The sequence below is a fragment of the Myotis nattereri genome (genome assembly GCF_964212035.1).
Source record: "Myotis nattereri genome assembly, chromosome: 16".
Classification (NCBI taxonomy): Eukaryota; Metazoa; Chordata; class Mammalia; order Chiroptera; family Vespertilionidae; genus Myotis; species Myotis nattereri.
This window is the reverse complement of record NC_138091.1, coordinates 20,534,564-20,554,222: the sequence shown is the minus strand read 5'-3', so window position 1 is coordinate 20,554,222 and position 19,659 is coordinate 20,534,564. Positions and strand designations below refer to the sequence as shown.

The 19,659-nt window shown below is 50.8% G+C and overlaps 2 protein-coding genes across 4 annotated transcripts; one reads left to right on the top strand and one right to left on the bottom strand.

Annotated features, from left to right (window-relative positions):
• Positions 1–1,471: 1,471 nt before the first annotated feature.
• Positions 1,472–6,331, bottom strand: LOC308532310 (uncharacterized protein C17orf114; the record flags this gene model as incomplete). Of its 2 annotated transcripts, none has more annotated exons than XM_081109693.1 (2): positions 1,472–1,742; positions 2,190–2,262. In XM_081109693.1, the coding sequence occupies 2 exons, from the start codon at positions 2,260–2,262 to the stop codon at positions 1,570–1,572; spliced, it is 246 nt and encodes an 81-aa protein (XP_080965819.1). In that variant the 3' UTR covers positions 1,472–1,569. The 2 variants fall into 2 exon arrangements, 1 of the variants encoding a protein (XP_080965819.1); XR_013996972.1 differs by lacking the exon at positions 2,190–2,262 and adding an exon at positions 5,812–6,331 and having other exon boundaries at positions 1,707–1,742.
• Positions 6,332–7,015: 684 nt separating this feature from the next.
• Positions 7,016–19,180, top strand: PLD2 (phospholipase D2; the record flags this gene model as incomplete). 2 transcript variants are annotated; one of them, XM_081110713.1, is made up of 24 exons in its annotated part: positions 7,016–7,124; positions 7,213–7,343; positions 7,459–7,601; positions 8,439–8,544; positions 8,633–8,698; positions 8,830–8,888; positions 9,028–9,120; positions 9,214–9,366; positions 10,075–10,224; positions 13,571–13,654; positions 13,801–13,879; positions 14,587–14,697; positions 14,876–15,046; positions 15,343–15,469; positions 15,652–15,770; positions 15,859–15,972; positions 16,100–16,204; positions 16,440–16,528; positions 16,635–16,748; positions 16,910–16,959; positions 17,220–17,354; positions 17,553–17,706; positions 18,070–18,184; positions 18,453–19,180. In XM_081110713.1, 24 exons carry the CDS (start codon positions 7,016–7,018, stop codon positions 18,675–18,677), a joined length of 2,802 nt encoding a protein of 933 aa, XP_080966839.1. In that variant the 3' UTR covers positions 18,678–19,180. The 2 variants fall into 2 exon arrangements, with proteins under 2 accessions (XP_080966839.1, XP_080966838.1); XM_081110712.1 differs by lacking the exon at positions 10,075–10,224 and having other exon boundaries at positions 13,529–13,654.
• Positions 19,181–19,659: the final 479 nt, after the last annotated feature.

Below are 19,659 nucleotides of genomic sequence, written 5' to 3'. Positions count from 1 at the left end.
TCAAGCCAGGGCCCTAAGTGAGCAAAGTGGTGTTCATTGACAGTGACCAACATTCTTAATCCTGTCCCAATCTTCTTTTCTCCCCACTATGGGCCAGGGAACTGAATAAGCTACATTTGAAAACTGTTCTAGAATATAATCCTGCCCTGTAGAGGGATAGTATCTGATTAAGTGAAAAAGCAGAAAAGGATCTCTGTCCTCAAACGTGTACTTCAAACTTAAACTAACCAATAGAGAACTTCTGATTTTCCTGCCAAACCTGTTCTGGTCCTCCCTGCCTTAGGGCATCTTTGATTCCTTTCTTCCCTGTGTACTCCACATTCAGTCTAACAGTAAGTCCTAAAACTCTCCAAAAGTACCTGTAGAATCTGTCTGCCTCTCACTGCGCTGCCATGGGCCAAGCCATCTTCATCTCTTGCCTGGAGGATGGCAACACCCTCCCCTACATGGCCTTACTGCTTCCATACTTGATCTTCTCCAGTCTTTTTCCAGGTACAGCAACTAAAGTAATCTTTCATTGTAAGTGAAATGTTGTTTCCCTGCTCACAATTCTTCAGTGGCTTACCATTCCATCTAGAATGCTATTTTAACCCCTTACCATGGCCTAGAAGACTCAGCAGTTTCCCTCAATCTTGCCACTCCAGTCACTGGCTTTTTCCCCTAGAACCTAAGAGGTTTTGCACTTAATAGTTACTGGTGTTTTGTTTTGTTTTTTTACCTAAGACTACTCCACTGATTTTTTAAAAAATTATTTTTTAGAGCAGTTTTAGGTCCACAACAAAATTGACCAGAAGATACAGAGATTTCCCATATACCTTCCTGCCCCCCACATATGCATAGCATCTCCCACTATCAGCATCCTGCACTGAGTGGTGCACTTTTTACAGTTGATGAGCCTACATTGACACATCATTCAGGTCTCAGCTCTGAATGGCACCTTATCAGAAAGGCCTTCCCTAACCACCTGAAATTTAAGAAACAGCCCCCCACCACCACCTCTTCCATATTACCCTGTTTTATTTTCTTCATAGCAGCAGTTATTGCTATCTCATATTATCATGTTTCCTTGTTTACTTACTGTCTACCTCCTCTATTAGGAAGTAAGGTCAGTGAGAAGAGAGAATTCTTTCTGCTTGTTCACTGATATGTCCTCAGTGCCTAGTAGGGAGTGGACAGTGAATGAACATGACAGCCCTATCTGCTGTCCTGCCTAGCCCCCAACCTCTGCAAACTGCTCTCACCACACTCAACTCTGCAGTTTGATTTCAGCAAACTTGCAGCTAGCCACAGCGGGCTCTTCATTAGATCAGCTACACCATATTGACCACTCCTATGTTCCCCACTCCCACCCAATTCTGCACTTCCCACCTCAGCCCCCTAACCAAGTCTACTCCCCATCTACTCTTCCACCCCAACATACATGCACATACACAGAACATTTGGCAACTCTGAATATATTTAATGAGAAGATCACGAGGGACGTGGGGGAGCCAGAAACGAATCACTGAGAAGCAGGGGGGAAGGAAGGTTGCCAAGGCTTCCTAGAGGTTCAGCCCCTGGTTGTCCCCTTCAAATGGTAGAGTCATTGGCTGATGCTATGTCATGCAGCTGGTGGCGGAAGGAGAGCCGGGCTTTCCTGCTGAAGTAGGCACTAGACCCTAGGGAGGGCATCCCTCCCTCAGGCATGATGGGGGCTGTCACTGGGCTGGGATCTGGATCTGGAGGGGCAGCTGGATCCAGACCTAAAAGGGAGATTGAAAGAAGAAGGGAATTGTGAGTCTGGATCCCTTTTACCCCCACACCACAACCCTCAGTGAGGAGGAAAAAGGCCAGGGAAGACATCTGAGGGTCCTGGGTGAATGTTGGTGGCATCAGCAGGGAGAGGGAGAGGAGTCCTTGAGAGAGCAGGCCTGTGCAGTTGCAAAGGACCCCACACTCAGAAGGACCCCATGCTGGGTGTACTCCTCTACTCTCGTCATCTTGAAATTCTTAATCATTTTTTAATATAGGGTCCCACCTCTGCATTTTGCATTGGGCCCTACAAAGTATTTAGCCAGCTCTGTGGGGAAGTCATAGACCCACCTCCCATCCAGGGAAACAGACTATCCTTTTCCCTTCACTGGGTTAAGCATTTACCTTTCTTCCAGTGCAGTTTATAGCTTCCTGATGCCCCCTCCTTTTCCCCATACCTGCTCCTCTTTCAGTCCCCCGCTGTCTCCGGCACACACACCATGGGAAACACCATGCCCCCTTGAGACCCATCTCAACAGTGGAGGAGACCAGGGTGTTGGGAATGGCCAGGAGGGCCCCAGGAGGAGGGGTGTGGTTTCCAAGCCCCACTGTGGGCAAAACTACCACTTAGCCTCCGACCGCCTGGTGATTAGAGGCGCCAGGAGATGGAAGGGGGAGAAGAGGGTGGAGGGAAGGGGTGGAGGGACACCCCACTCAAACACCTGTCCTTTTGTGCCCTCTTAATTTGGGGGCTCTCTTGAAGCTTGTGCAGAAGCAGGAGACTGAGATGGGTGGCATGGCAGAGACACGCAGAGGGGCTGGGACATACAGGTGCAGTGAAAATTCACTACAGCAATGCTGGACATCTTGGTGCCAGCCGGTACACTGCTGGGGACCCATTTGTATTTTCAAGTGAGAATTCCCAAGATGTAAAGTTTTAAAGAATAGTCCTTTTTTTAATTTTAATTTTATTTTATTTAGAACAGGAAACTTTACCAGTCAGGGAAATATTATGTTCTCATTAAATGATACAGTAGCTGTTGTCCCCTTTTATGAAGATAATGAGTTGTAATTGATTAATTATGCTGTGCCAGGTAGATTCTACGGACTTGCACATGTTATCTTTATCATGTCTGTGTTCCTTTGAGGCAAGTGTTATTACTATCTGATTTTAGAGGCGAGGAATCAGAGGCACTGAGAGACTCCGTAACTTGCCCAAGGCACACGGCAGTTCTCAGCAGGGCAGGAACTCACCCTCACTCCCATCAGTCTGACTCCAGAGTCCACTTTGCTTGCCACCACACTGAGCTTCCCAAGCATGTCCCTGGCAGGCTCTGAAGCCTCAGCCAGGCAGGGAAGGTGCCCAGAGCCTGGGCTGGGAGCCGCAGGTCCACCCTAGACAAGGACTCTAAATGCCCTTTAGTAAAGCTGCACTAGAGTATTCCCTTATGAGGTGGGTGAGAAGGGTTGGGAAGCACTGCTGACTATATTGCCTGACTGAGACAGAAGCCTGTTTTCTGTTTTTAAATTAACTGTATTTACTGAAGTAAAAATTTACACATAATTTAATACACACATCCTAGTGTACAGTTCTATGGGTTTTGACAAGTATATACACCCATGTAATCACCACCCCAATCAAGACACAGGACATTGCATCACAGAGTTCCCTTACATGTCCTTTCAGTCAGTCTTTTCCCCACCCCCTGCCACAGGCAACGACTGATCTGATTTCCACCACTGTAGATCGGTTTTGCCTGTTTCAGAACTTTCTATAAATGGCAGCATATAGTATTACTCTTTTGTGTCTGACTTCTTTCAGCATCATGGTTTTGAAATTCGCTCATGTTGCATGCATTAACAGTTTGGTTTGTTGTGTTTTTTTTTTTGGTATCAACGGCTTTATTAAGAGAGAATTCACACATCATAAAATTCACCCTTTTTAACCTTCTGTCCAGCATTTAGCAAGGCTGCAGTGGTAACAGCTGCTCTTTGAGCTTCCCTGTGCTGCCAAAGAGGACAAGAAGAAGAAAAATGCCAGAAAGTTGGCCAAGAAAGACAAAGACCCAGTGAACAAATCTGGGGGCGAGGCCAAAAAGAAGTGACCCAAAGCGAAAGTTGGGGGACAAGCTCAATAGCCCAGCTTCATTTGACAAAGCAACCTATGACAAACTCTGTAAGGAAGTTTCCAACTATAAGCTTATAACCTTGACTCTTGTCAGGACAGCCCTAGGAGCTCCTTAGTAAGCTTATTAAACTATTTTACTTATTTAATAAGTAAACTTATTAAATTAGTTTCAAAGCACAGAGCTCAGGTCATGTACCAGAAACACTGAGGGTGGGGACGCCCCAGCTGCTGGCGAAGATGCATGAACAACAGGTCCCACCAGCTGTACATTTGGAAAAATAAAACTTTATTAAATAAAAAACACCCTTTTAAAGTGTACAATTCAGTGGTTTTTAGTGTAGTCACAGAGCTGGGCAACCATCACAACCAATTTTATAACAATTTTATAACATTACCCTCAAAAGAAAGTCTGTACCCATTAGCAGTCACTCCCCTGTCCTTCTCCCCAGCTACTGGCAACCACTAATCTACTTTCTATAGCTATGGATTTATTCTTCTGGACATTTCATACAAAAGAGTCATACACAATGTGGTTCTTTTGTGTCTGGTTTATTTCACTTAACATGTTTTCAAGATTCATCCATGTAGCGTATCAGGACACTGTTCTTTTTTATGGCTGAATAATATCCTACTGTAGAGATTAAACCACATTTTGTGTATCTATTGATTAGTTGATGGACATTTGGGTTGTTTCTAGTTTTGGGTTATTTGAGTAATACTACCATGTACATTCATATACAAGTTTTTGTGTAGACATGTTTTCAGTTCTCTTGGGTATATATCTAGGAGTGGCATTGTTGGGCCATATGATGACTCTATGCTTAACAGTTTGAAGAACCTTTTCCAAGGTGAGTGCACTATTTTATATTTTATGCACTTTTATTGCTAAATAATATAGCCTATATACCACCAATTAATCAAAATAAAAAACTTCTGCTCTTTAAAAGGCACCATTATTTTATTTTAAAATTTATTTATTGATTTTTTTTTTTTTTTTTTTTTTTAGAGAGCAGAAGGGAGAAAAACATTGATTTGTTGTCCAACTTATTTATGTATTCATTGGTTGATTCTTGTATGTGCCCAGACCGGGAATGGAACCCGCAACCTTAAAAAGCACCATTATTTTATTTTATTTATTTTTTTTGTAAAATATATTTTATTGATTTTTTACAGAGAGGAAGGGAGAGGGATAGAAAGTTAGAAGCATTGATGAGAGAGAAACATTGATCAGCTGCCTCTTGCACACCCCCTCCTGGGGATGAGCCCGCAACCAAGGTACATGCCCTTGACCAGAATCAAACCGGGACCCTTGAGTCCGCAGGCCGATGCTCTATCCACTGAGCCAAACCAGTTAGGGCAGGCACCATTATTTTAAAAGGACGAGTCATATTCTAGAGGAAAATATTTGCAATGCATATATTTGATAGAGGATTTGTATCCAAATATATATCTAGAACTCCTACAATTCAATAATAAGACAACGTGATTTAAAAAAAAAAAACTTAGTGAAGACTTAACAGACACTTTACAAAAGATCTACAAATGGCCAATAAGCACATGACATATGGTCAACATCATCAATAATCAGAGAAATACAAATAAAACTACAGTGATGTATGACTTTACATATTAGGATGGCTAGCCCTGCAAAGATTGGCAGCATCAAATGTTGGCCATGTGAGGAGCAACTGAAAATGTCAGATGAGACAACTGTTTTGGAAAACAGCTTGGCAGTTTCTTACAAGGTTAAAGCACAGTTACCCTATGACCCAGCAACTCCCCTCCTAGCTATTTACCCAAGAGAAATGAAAACATGTATCTACACAGACGTACACAGGAACGTTACAGGAGCTTTATTCACAAGAGATAAAAACTAGAAACAACCCAAACGTCCCTCCAAAGAAGAGATAAATCTGTTTTCAAGTGTTTTGAAATAGATTGTCCTTTACAACCTGAACATGTTCCTGTTTCCTCCTACGCTGTAAGTTCCAGGACAGCAGCTCCCGCGACTGTCTCGCTCACTTCTGTAAGCTTCACGTCTGGCGGGAGCAAGTGCGCACAAACTGTTGAATGAATGAAAGAATGCAAGCCTGCGTACATTGACTTTATGGCCACCATCCCTCGGGCCTTTTATCTCCCCTCCCATCTACAAACGCCGGCCGGGAGGTATCCGGTGTGGCTCACTGCCCGCCCGGGAAGGAACAGCCGCAGGTCCCCACCGGGAGGCGCGTCTCCGTTGGGGCCGGAAAGCGCCCGGGGGCCGCGCCAAGGGGAGGTGCGGTGCGCCGCGTCGAGCGCCCACAGGGCGGCAGCAGGGCACACCCGGACCGACGGCGCGGGACAGACGGACGGACCGGCTGACGGCGCCCGACCGCCGCACGGAGCCGGCGCGCAGCCCCGCAGAACAGAGGAGCCCCCGGCCCAGGGCGGCGCGCAGGACGGCGGGGGCGGGGCGGACCCGAAGAGGATCGCGCGGAGGTGAGGCGGGGGCCGTCCCGCCCCCCAGGGCAGGCCCCGAGCGCCGCCCGGCCCGAGATCGCTGGGGTGGGGGCTCCCGCTCCGGCTCAGCTCTGCTCCGTCTGCTCGCGACCCCGCGGCGGCGCTGGCTCGGGCTGCCCGAGGAAGGGGTCCGGGGAGGGGAGCGCGGAGGACCGGGGCCCAGGAAGTCGGGCGGGGTCCGGCATGAGCCCGGGCTGCGGAGCCTCCTGACTCAGCCGCACTCTCAGATTTTGGGGTTTCCCTGCCAGGCGGAGAGCGCGTAACTTCCTCTTTCCCGCAGGGATTCCCCCTCCCAGCCCGGCTGGCCTAGCCCGAGTCCCCTGGCGCCCCCGGGGCCCCTCTCCCTGGCTTCTGCTCTGCCCCAGTTCAGCGATATCGGGGCCTGACTGGGTGTTCCTGGCTGCACGCCCTGCTTACAGAGCAGGAGGCGGGATCCAGGGGTCCTGGATGAAGGACTGGGGTCGGGATGGATGTTACAGGCGGGTTGGAGGGGGTTTGCAGGTGATGAGGCCGCAATCAGGGAGACGGGAGTTATGGGAAGCTAGGCGGGTGGGTAAGAAGAGGGGACCTGTGGGAAGTGGAGAGCCTTGGGGGTGAGATAGGAGGGGCAGTTCTGCAGGGCAGATCATTTCTCTGAGGTTTCCCCTTACTCCTAGGATGGCGGCTAGCCCAGAGAGCCTCTTCTCTTCCGGGGGCGACCTGGACTCCAGCCAGTTACAGATGGAGCCCGATGAGGTGGACACTCTGAGGGAGGGAGAGGACCCAGGTACACAGGAGCACGGCGCTCAGGGAGAGGAGGGGGAGGGGGCTGAGACCTCCTGGGGTCTACACTCTTCCACTTTCTTTCCTCCCAGCTGATCGGATGCACCCCTTTCTGGCCATCTATGACCTTCAGCCTCTGAAAATGCACCCCTTAGTGTTTGCCCCTGGGGTTCCTGTCATCGCCCAAGTGGTGGGCACTGAAAGATATACCAGTGGATCCAAGGTAGCTGGACTGGGACCAAAGGATGGGGGGGGGGGGGAGGGTTAAGGGAGCACTGGCCAGAGTTGGGGGTTGCAGCCCAACCAGGGAATATCCATTCAGTTCCTCACACCCCCAGGTGGGAACCTGCACTCTGTATTCTGTCCGCTTGACTCATGGGGACTTTACCTGGACAACCAAGAAGAAGTTCCGACATTTCCAGGAGCTACACCGGGACCTCCTGAGACACAAAGTCTTGATGAGTCTGCTCCCTCTGGCTCGGTGAGGGAGGACCAGACTGCTTCCTGTGAAGGGCAGGCGCACCTCGCCCTGTGGTAGCTGTCACTGCCCCCCGACCCCCATCAGTCCTTCTGCCTAGTCTCCCCCCCAGACCCCAACTTCTCCTCCCTCAGGGGCTTTCCTTCCCCAACTCACCACTGAGCCTTCTCCCCTGACCCTGGTTACCAGGAAACCTTCCCTGCTCAGCTCTCTCAGTCCATGGTTCTGTGCCAGTATCTTAGCCGGGCTGGATGCCCAAAATGCCCTTGGCAGCCTCCTCCATTTCTTTCTTTTTAAAAAATAAAAAATATTTTTGCCCTAGCCAGTTTGGCTCAGTGTATAGAGTGTCAACCTGTGGACTGAAGGGTGCCAGGTTTGATTCCAGTCAAGGACACATGCCAGGGTTGTGGGCTCCATCCCCAGTAGGGGGCATGCAGGAGGCAGCTGATCAATGATTCTCTCTCATCACTGATGTTTCTATCTCTCTCCCTCTCCTTTTCTCTCTGAAACCAATAAAAATATATTTTTAATAGAGACGTCAATGATGAGAGAGAATCATTGATCGGTTGCCTCCTGCACGCCCCCTACTGGGGATCGAGTCCACAACCTGGGCATGTGCCCTGACCCAGAATCAAACCTTGACCTCTTGGTTCATAGGTGGATGCCCAACCATTGAGCAACACTGGTCGGACTCCATTTCTTATCTCCATTCTCAGCATAGGGGGGCCTTCCTGCCAGCCTCTAGGTCTCCTTTCTCCAAGGCCCCATCTCTAGTGCTTCAGGAACCCAGGTGCTCAGCCTCCCAGCTCTTACTTGACCCTCACCCCATCCCTTCCACAGCTTTGCTATTCCCTATCCTCCAGCCCGAGAGGCAGCCGACAGAGAGATGCCCTCTCTACCCCGGGCAGGTCCTGAGGGCTCCACCAGACATGCATCCAGCAAACAGGTGCGACCACACACCAGGCCCTCGGGGAAGGCGTTGGTGTGCAAGCGGCTCTGGTCCCATCTGTCTCTGTCTCCCATTTCTACTTCAGAAATACCTGGAGAATTACCTCAACCGCCTCCTGACCATGTCTTTCTACCGCAACTACCATGCCATGGTAAGGTTCAGGGGCTGGCTGCCTGGGTCTTCTTAGGAGGAGCAGGATAATCAGACCCCCATGGGGCAGAGGACTGCGGTCAGTAGGGCCTGAAAACTAGAGTCTGTCCTCTGAGCCTGTTTCTTCTGCAGACGGAGTTCCTGGAAGTCAGTCAGCTGTCCTTTATCCCAGAGCTTGGATCCAAAGGACTGTAAGTGTCTGACACCCCTCACCCAGGCACCTGTAAAATGTCTGTGTCTGAATCACTGCCTGAGAATGGGGGATGAAGTGAAGGCTGGGCTGGGGGTCTGGGCTCCCCATCCAGCATCTCTTCCTGATTTTTCCCACAGGGAAGGGGTGATCCGGAAGCGCTCCGGTGGCCACCGTGTTCCTGGCTTTACCTGCTGTGGCCGAGACCAAGTTTGCTATCGCTGGTCCAAGAGGTGAGGCCTGGGGTGGAGCAGCTGGGCCTTGGGTCGGGATGAGGAAGGAGGTCCCAGGGGCAGGGAGGAACAGACAGAGCCCTTCTGCTCCAGGTGGCTGGTGGTGAAGGACTCCTTCCTGCTCTACATGTGCCTCGAGACAGGCACCATCTCGTTTGTTCAGCTCTTCGACCCTGGTTTCGGCGTGCAGGTGGGGAAAAGGAGCACAGAGACGCGTTATGGAGTCCGGATCGACACCTCCCACAGGTAAGACCTCTCTGGTGTGGACAGACGCCTGGTGAGTCAATAGCCAGCCGAGGGCCCTGAGGGGAGTTTTGTGGAAGAGCCCGTGGAAGAAGGGAAGGCATGTCCATGCCCCTGGAGCTGGCCTGGATTTGGAACCAGGGAACCGTTCTAGCCAGATGCCTGGGATTGCTCTTAGCGTAGGCCCAGAGAAAGGGGCTGAGTGTAAGCTTGAGGGAGGGACTCTTTTTTTTTCCTTTTTTAAAAATATATTTTATCGATTTTTTTACAGAAAGGGAGGGAGAGGGATAGAGAGAAACATCCATGAGGGAGAAACATCGATCAGCTGCCTCCTGCACACCCCCTACTGGGGATGTGCCCCCAACAGAGGTACATGCCTTTGACTGGAATTGAACCTGGGACCCTTCAGTCTGCAGGCTGACGCCGTATCCACTGAGCCAAACCAGTCAGGGCGAGGGAGGGACTCTTGATGTAAAAGAAATGCACTCTGTTCATTCATTTATTCATTGGACAAACCTGTGTGCCTGACATAATACTAGGTGCCAGGAACCCAACCGAATAAGGCAGATATATGCCCTGTCCCTATGGAGCCGTGATTTAGGGACTAAGGCAGGAAGTGGGGAAAATATGATAGCTAAAGTGGGGAGGTTTCCGGCCAGACCAGAGGTACTGAGGGTGAGGGTTGTGGTCGGTCTCATTGTTCCCGTCCAGGTCCCTGATTCTCAAGTGCAGCAGCTACCGGCAGGCCCGGTGGTGGGGCCAGGAAATCACTGAGCTGGCCCAGGGCCCGGGCAGAGACTTCCTGCAGCTGCACCGGCATGAAAGCTACGCTCCACCCCGGCCTGGGACTTTGGCTCGGTGGTAAGACACTGATGCGCCTGCTGAGCTCTGTGCCTTCTGTGGCCTTCTGGACCCCCTTGGTGTGGAGTCTTTGATTCTCTTTTATCTCCATTAACCCCTTCTGACCTCAGTAACCTCCCTCTTTGACTTCTTGAATCTCTCCAACCCCTGACCTCTTTAAACACACTGATCTCTCTAATTCTCCTCTGATATTTCTTCTTTTTTTTTTTTAATTCTCACCCGAGGATATTTTTCCATTGATTTTTAAAGAGAGTGGAAGAGAGAGGGAAAGACAGAGAGAAATATTGATGTGAGAGAAACATATCTATTGGTTGCCTCCTGCACATACCCTGACCAGGGCCTGGGCTGGGGAGGAGCCTGAAACCGAGAGGTACATGCCCTTGACTGGAATCGAACCCGGGACCCTTCAGTCCACAGGCCAACGCTCTATCCACTGAGCCAAACCGGCTAGGGCTCCTCTGATATTTCTCACCCTTAAACTTGGTAATCTCTTCTGATCCCTGAACAATCTGACCTCCTGTGATCTTGTAAACCCCCTTTCACCACACTGACCAGACTTTCTGTTCTCTATGATCTCTTCAAATCTCTCTGATTTATTCATTTTATTTATAAACATTTCCTAAGCACTACTAGATGCCATGTCCAGTGCCAGGAATAAGAGTTCAGTCGGTGATTCATTCACAAAACAATGGGAGCTCACCATGCTGCTGGTAGATACAGGAGAGGAGCAGGGTCTGCCCCAGCATGGGAACGTCAGGACTGTGCTTCCAGAAGGCAGTGACCCTGAGGCTTGCCTGAGCAAGATAAAGAAAATGGAGAAGGGCTGTCCATGCAGAGAAGCTAGAAATAGCCTGGTGTGTTTGGGAACCACTGGTCTGACCGTTGTTGCGGAGTGAGGAGGAGTGGCCAGAGAAGAGCCTGGGAGTCGGCACCCCCTGTCCTGTGCCCGAATACTAAGCTGAGGAGGCTGACATTTATGATAGGCAGGGGGGGCAGTCATGGAAGGATGGGAGGGGTGTTGAGATTTGTTTTTAACTTGAGAATAATCATAGCTAGTACTTATGTAGCACTTACTATGTGCCAGGAACTGTTTTAAGTGTTTTATATGTATTACCTTACTGAATCGCCACAACAGCCCTACAAGGCAGGTATAGTTATCTCCATTTTACAGATGAGGAAACCGAGGCAAGGGGAAGTTAGGTAACTGGCCCAGGGTCACACACCTTGTAAGCAGTGGCACCAGGATTCAAATCCAGGCAGGCTAGGTTAAGACCCTGCTGTTAACCATCATACTAGAATGTTATTAAAAAGTCAAGCACGTTGCCCTGGCCAGTTTGGCTCAGTGGATAGAGCATTGGCCCACGGACTGAAGGGTCCCGGGTTTGATTCTGGTCAAGGCCATGTACCTCAGTTCTCTCTCACATTGATGTTTCTTTCACTCTGTCTCTCCCTCTCCCTCCCACTCTCTCTAAAAATCAATGCAAAAAATAAAAAATAAATAAAAATAAAAGTCAATGCAACCCTAGCCGGTTTGGTTCAGTGGAGAGAGCGCCGGACTGCAGACTGAAGAGTCCCTGGTTCAATTCCGGTCAAGGGCACATGCCCAGGTTGTGAGCTCGATCCCCAGTGCAGGGCATGCAGGAGACAGCTGACCAATGATTCTCTCCTATCATTGATGTTTCTATCTCTCTCTCCCTCTCCCTTCCTCTCTGAAATCAATAAAATGTATTTTTTTATAAAAGAAAAAAAAATCAATGGAAAAATATCTTCGGATGAGGATTTAAAATAAATAAATAAAAGTCAAACACGTTAACAAAATTAAAGTTCCCACTCGCTGCATAATCCTTTATCCCCCTCCCCGCCCCCCCCCCCCCCCCCAGCCCTTACTTCTTCCCTATACATCCTCCCAACAATCCCTTTTTTCACCTCAGAAGTAACCCTGGCAACAATTTGAAATTTATCCTCCCAGATTTTTTTCTGCATATTTTCATATTCTTATTTGTTACATTTTGTTTTAATGTAAATGAGATCATGTACTCTCTTCTGTGACATTTTTTCACTTAATACATGTATTAGAGATTAGGTGTTTAGGTTTTTTCCCCATTTTTTACTTTCTTTTTTAAATATGTTTTTATTAATTTCAGAGAGCGGAAGGGAGAGGGAGAGAGAGATAGAAACATCAATGATGAGAAAGAGTTATTGATCACACTCCCTACCAGGGATTGAGCCTGCAACCTGGGCATGTGCCCTGACTGGGAATCGAACCGTGATCGCCTGGTTCATAGGTCAATGCTCAACCACTGAGCCACACTGGCCAGGCCCCATTTTTTACATTTTCCCCATTTTTCATTCTTGTAAGTAATGCCGCAATGAACATAATCTTTGCACAAGCATTTAATTGGATATATTCCTAGAAATAGAATTACTATGTGAATTTAATGGTTTTAATGCATATGTACATCTAACATTCAGATAGATACTGCCAAGTTGTCATCTAAAAAGGTTATAACCAATGTATCCATAGTCTATGAGAATACTCACTTCCTCATATGCTAACATTAAATGTTACCAGTGATTTTAATTTTTGCCAATTTAGTGAATTAAAAAATGTTATTTCACTTTATACCAGTTTTTTTGCTTACTAGTGAAGCTGAATATCTTTTCTTATATTTGACTAGAAGCCCAGTGCATGACATTCGTGCACTGGGGGTGGGGAGGTCCCTCAGCCTGGCCTGCGCCCTCTCTCACAGTCTGGGACCCCTTGGGGGATGTCCGGGACTCTCGAAGTCCGGGACCCCTTGTTCCTTACCACCTGTCTGCAGTGGTAGGCGGGAGAGGCTCCCGCCTACCACTGCACTCACCAGGCTTCTGGCTGAGGGGCACTTCCCCTGTGGGAGAGCACTCACCACTAGAGGGCAGCTCCTGCACTGAGTGTCTGCCCCCTGGTGGTCAGTGAGTGTCATAGCAACCAGTTGTTCTGCTGTTTGGTCGATTTGCATATTAGCCTTTTATTATATAGGATCATTATAATTTCCTCTGTGAACTGTTCTTATTCTTTGTTCACTTTTCAGTTGGTTGGTATCCTTTGTTGGAAATCTTTATGTGTGATGTATTAATCTTCACAATCTTTAGTCATTTTCCTTACTTTATTGTCTTTCCTAATTTTTAATTTTTTTTGCTCATATTGGCAAATTTATCCCACTTTCATATATCTGATACCATCTGACCATTCTGATCACTATTGATCTATGACCCTGCTGTCACCTCTGACCCATGACTATCCTCTGGTCTTCACTCTCCAGAGCTTTCTGATTCCCCTGACCTCCTTGGCTTGGCCTCCCCCCAGGTTTGTGAATGGGGCAGGTTACTTTGCCGCTGTGGCAGATGCCATCCTGCGAGCTCAAGAGGAGATTTTCATCACAGACTGGTGGTACGTGGGGGAAAAGCCCAAGCAAGAAGGTTTGGGATAGGGCCTATGACAGATCAACTATGGATCCCAGGAGGGAGTGGAAAGGGAGGTTTGGCTGGTTGTCTGGGGCTTAGCTCACCCTCCTCAACCCCTTCCCTGAATCCTAGGTTGAGTCCTGAGATTTACCTGAAGCGTCCAGCCCACTCAGATGACTGGAGATTGGACGTTATGCTCAAGAAAAAGGCGGTGAGGAGAGTGGTCAGGCTGGAGGGGAGGTGTGGTGGGATTGGCTAGAAGGGACGGAAGCATGAAGGAACATAGGAATCCAAGGCTTCAAGGGGAGGAAACATGCCCATCTTGGCTCAGTGTCCGGCAAACATCACCTCCTCCTCCTCTTCCCTAAGAAGAACTGACACCTCCCTCTTCATGCTCCTCTACCTGGTATAGACTGCCCTCCCAGTGCCCATTGTACTTTATTGTGTTACCTGGGGGTGTTCATGTCTATTTCCCATTGGACTGATTAATATCACTAGTTACAGTACAAGGCACAATGTCTACCATGATGGAGAGTGGGTGGGCAAATAGATAGGTAAATGATGGAAAGGGAGATATATGGAAGGATTTGAGTTTGGAAAGGTGGATCAATAGGAAGGTGGGTGAATAGTTGGATGAATGATAGACAGTAGATCAGAGGATGAACAAATGGTTGGGAGGATGGATAGATAGTGATAGATAGGTGGGTAGGTATATAGGTGGATGAATGAGTGAATGCATTGCTCACCCATTGCTAAGTGCTTTGCAAGCATCAAAGCCGGGTAAGTGGCAGAGCATCGAGGTTCTCCAGGCCAGGCAGGGGGACATTCAGGAATCCTGAGCCAGGGGAAGGGTTTGGGAAGGTGGAAAGGGGCCATTCTGAGAGAGGCATTAGGATATGATACCTTGTGCACCACCAGGAGGAGGGTGTCCGTGTGTCCGTACTACTGTTTAAGGAAGTGGAGCTGGCCTTGAGCATCAACAGTGGCTATAGCAAGAGGGCTCTGATGCTGCTGCACCCCAACATAAAGGTGACTCACACCTCAGAGACCCTTCCCACATACAGCCCTCCTCACCACCCTTCCCATCCTCTCAACCCTCCCTTTCCTTAAGCATCATATCCTTCTCTTTCCACTTCCCTCCCAACATTACCTCTTGTCTTTCTCTCGCCTAAGCCCACCCTCATGAACTGCTCCATACCTGCTCCAGGTGATGCGTCACCCAGACCATGTGACATTGTGGGCCCATCATGAGAAGCTACTGGTGGTGGACCAAGCTGTGGCCTTCTTGGGAGGGCTGGATCTCGCCTATGGCCGCTGGGATGACCTGCACTACCGACTGACTGACCTTGGAGACTCCTCCGAATCAGCTGCCCCAGAGGTAATCCCCCACGGTCTTCCTGAACACCCCCAAACTCAGCTAACCTAAATCTATACCCCTTCCCAGCTCCAGCCTTTCCCCTCATTTCCACTAACCACTCCCACCCGCCACCCCAATTCCTCTAGGAAGTGCAGCTGAAGGGGAGGGCTGGGAAGTCAGACTGTCTGTTTCATTCTTACTCTGTGTCTCTGTCCCTGTCTCATACTCTTTCAGTGTTCCTCTCTTCTCTTTGGCCCTGGCTCTGTATGGCCCCATGACCTCTCCTTGCCCATGGCTTGGGTGTGTTCCCCTCACAGCCTCCCAACCCGTGCTCAGACTCTACAGCCACCCCAGATTTCTCTCACAACCAACTCTTCTGGCTGGGCAAGGACTACAGCAATCTTATCACTAAGGACTGGGTACAGCTGGACCGGCCTTTTGATGGTGAGGGTCCCCTCCCCCAAAGTCCCCGAGAGCTGGGAGCAGGGGCAAAAGTCTGGGCTGTGACTGAGAATGGGACAAGATGCGTCAAGAATAATGCAGCCTTTCCTCTGGTCAGCTGCTCCTCCTCCCTGCCTCAAGTGTCCCCAAGGAACCATCCCTGACCTCTCTTCTGGGATCCCCAGATTTCATTGACAGGGCGACCACAGCCCGGATGCCATGGCGGGACGTTGGAGTGGTTGTCCACGGCCCACCTGCCCGAGACCTGGCCCGGCACTTCATCCAGCGTTGGAACTTCACCAAGGTGTCCCTCCCTCCTGTGGATGCTGGAGGTTGGGAGCGGGCCAGGGGCAGCTTGCCACCTCCCACTGACTGCCATTCCTCCCCCTCAGACTACCAAGGCCAAGTACAAGACACCCATGTACCCTTACCTGCTGCCCAAGTCCACCAGCACTGCACACCAGCTCCCCTTCACACTCCCAGGGGGGCAGTGTGCCACCGTGCAGGTGAGGCCGGACTGACTTCAACCTGTCTCCACTCCCCTCCCTTCAGCCCACTCTCCTTGAGCTGAGAGCCCTCCAGACTCCACCCACCCTGGGGTCAGGCACCACCTCATATTTGCCATTCCCCCAGGTCTTGCGGTCAGTGGACCGCTGGTCAGCGGGGACTTTGGAGAACTCCATCCTCAATGCCTACCTGCACACCATCAGGGAAAGCCAGCACTTCCTCTACATTGAGGTCTGACTGGGGGGGGGGGGTACTGGGCAGGGGGGTGGGAGGAGAGAGAGTGGAGGGATATCCCAGGAGAGAGACAGGATGTCAGCAGATCGGTGCTGATGGGCTGGAATAGCTGGGCCTGGGGGAAAACGGGAGCCTAGGGCTGAGGCCTGGAGCCTGGAGATGGGGATGGCAGCCGGGAGCTGAGGGCAGGGCAGGGGCTTGGCTGCTGATATCTCTTTGGTCCCTGCCCCAGAATCAGTTCTTCATTAGCTGCTCAGATGGACGGACGGTTCTGAACAAGGTGGGCGATGAGATTGTGGACAGAATCCTGAAGGCCCACAAGTAAGGTGGACTGGCAGGTGGGGGGAACTGAGGGCGTGGTTTAAGCCCAACTGGAGGGGCGGGGCTTTGGGGAGAAATCACACCTCTGACTCTCCCCAATTCCCAGGCAAGGGCAATGCTTCCGAGTCTACGTGCTTCTGCCCCTGCTTCCCGGTTTTGAAGGTGACATCTCCACAGGTGGTGGGAACTCCATCCAGGCCATTCTGCACTTCACGTACAGGTGCCCTTCTATGGGGTCTCCATGGCCCCGTTCACCCTGCCCCCACCTGATCCTATCCCGATCCCTTCCCACTAGACCTTTGAGGTCTTGTCTTCCTCTCTCCAGACATCCCCCATCCCCTCCTCCAGCCTTTATTTCTCTCCCCCACTCTTTTCCCTCAGGACCCTGTGTCGAGGGGAATATTCAATCCTACATCGCCTCAAAGCAGCCAGTGAGTTCTGGGGGCTGGAGGTTCAAGCCCTGGACCCCTTGGGAGGGGGAGATGGGGGACCTGGAGACCCAGGTGGGGGAAGGAGTCTATTATTCCTGTGTGCTTCTGGGGCTGCTGCCCTGAGACCACAGGTGGTCTTTCCCTGGAGGGAGAAGTGTATAGACTGGGCTCTGAAGCGAGGAGGTGGATGGGCCAGGGCTCCATATGCACATGGAAGGCACCTGTCATCTCACCCCCCTCCCCCGATCTCTCGCTTTCAGTGGGGACAGCGTGGCGGGACTATATATCTATCTGTGGGCTCCGCACACACGGAGAGCTGGGTGGGCACCCAGTCTCAGAGCTCATCTATATCCACAGCAAGATGCTCATTGCTGACGATCGCACAGTCATCATCGGTCAGTGCTGGGTCTGAGTCCCTGGCAGCAAGAGCGGGTGGGAGAGGCGTGAAGGGCAACGGGGTGAAGGGAGGCCCAGTTGGGGCTGGAGGCCAAAGAAGGCGTGTTGCCCACAGGCATGTGCTCTGGTAGAGGTGACGGGGTGAAGGGGGTCACCCTGGGTTCAGACAGGCCCAATGTGTCCTGCACCCACCCCAGGCTCTGCAAACATCAATGACCGGAGCCTGCTGGGGAAGCGGGACAGCGAGCTGGCCGTGCTGATCGAGGACACGGAGATGGAGCCGTCCCTCATGGACGGTGTGGAGTACCAGGCGGGCAGGTTTGCCTTGAGCTTGCGGAAGCACTGCTTCAGGTAGAGCCTGGGTGGGCCCTACAGGGTGTGGCAGGAGGGGGAGGGGGATCTACCTTCTGAGGAGGTGGGAGGATTGCTTAGGCATACTACTGGGTTTCCCAATAGGCACACTAAACAAGTTTGGGGTGCCAGCAAAGTAGGGGTACCAAAAACTGAGAAAAAAATACTTTAAAACTAATTTGGTATGTTTTTCAAAACATCGTAGTCACCAAAGTAGAGACACATGAAGGCTCGTTGATACTATTTTACTGTTTAGCATTGCATCCACTTTGAATGACCTGGGTAGGCACAGCATGACTTTCCTGGTATTCAGGCTCTCTGAGGATCCTAATCTGGTCCTGCTGGGACCCCTTTCTCATGCAGCGTGGTTCTTGGGGCGGATGCCCGGCCAGACTTGGATCTCCGAGACCCCATCAGTGATGACTTCTTCCAGTTGTGGCAAGACACAGCTGAGAGCAATGCCAATATTTATGAGCAGGTGGGAGCTTCGGGGAGTGGACTGGGGTGTGTGTGTGTGCGTGCGTGTCGGGGGAGGGGAGGTCATGGATTATCCTGTTCAGAGTGGGATGGAGAGAAGCCCCACCACACAGCCATACTCAGAAGGCACATGAGACTCTGGGGGCATATCATGGGATTCAGTGGCTCAGGGTTGGTATGGGGATGTGGGCTTCCAGCTTAGCTGAGCTTGGGCTCTTGACAAAGTCTCCCCAAGTCTTACTGGCTTCTCTGTCCCCCCTCCCTCCCAGATCTTCCGCTGCTTGCCAACCAATGCCACACGCTCACTGCGGACACTCCGGGAGTACGTGGCTGTGGAGCCCCTAGCCATCGTCAGCCCTCCCTTGGCCCGGTCTGAGCTCACCCTGGTCAAGGGCCATCTGGTCCACTTTCCCCTCAAGTTCCTGGAGGATGAGTCTTTGTTGCCCCCACTGAGTAGCAAGGAAGGTGTGATGCCCCTAGAAGTGTGGACATAGCCGGGGCTCCAGCCAGAAGAGGTCACCAGCTCCACCAGGTCTGGCTCCCTGCCCCGGAGGACTGAGGGCAGTGCCCTTTGAGACCCGTGCGAGCAGCATCTCTGAAAGGGATGGCAGAATGGACAGAGGACCCTTTCTTGAGAATCAGCCAAAGAGGGCATTCCCAGCCCTGGGCTTGAGTGGCAGGAGAGGGTCCCAGAAAAGTTCACCTTCCCTCCAGTCCAATTCAAACCACTGCTACAGAGGAGACGCGAAACTCCTGCCAGGATTCCTGGGGCAAGCCTTCCCATCTCTCCCTTCCTCTGCCCCAGGGCCTCTCCCAGCCCATTGCTGCCAAGGTGGAGAGAAGGATGGAGCCACTCCTGGCTTCAGCCCCCATAGTGGGGAGGGTAGGAGCCGCACACTGACTCCCTCCAGCATCCTGCTGCCAGACACTAACTTTGTATCAGTTCAATAAGCGTTTCATAAATAAAAGCATAGGAAAAATCCATGCCTCTTCCTCAGTCGGAGTGAGCACTGTCTCAGCCACCCTCCCTGCCTACACAAAGCACCGGTTTCTTCACCCTGCCACCCCACTCCTTTCTTCTTCCTGCTGTCTCCATTTCCACTGTACTTGTCTGCGGCTTTGGGAGCTCGGTTTCCTAGGTGCTGGGGAAGGTCACACTGCTGCCTGGGCAGAAGGAAAGCAGGATGCCTGGAGAACAGTGGAGCTGGTGTTGCAGTTGCACGTGAGGGAGGTGCACAGAGAAGGCCTGGAGGAGCTGCCTCCTGTTCCTCAAGTGACAGCACAGGGAGAGGCTCAGGGAAGCCCCTTTCCAAGTGGTTAAGGGTATAGGCTTTAGGTCAGGAAGAGCAGGGCCCAGATCCTGGAGTGGCCACTTATTACCAGGTGCCTTCTCAAGTCACATCACCCTGGGCCTCGGTGATCCCAACTGGGAAATGGGAACAATCCTATATAATAAAGATGTAATATGCAAATGGT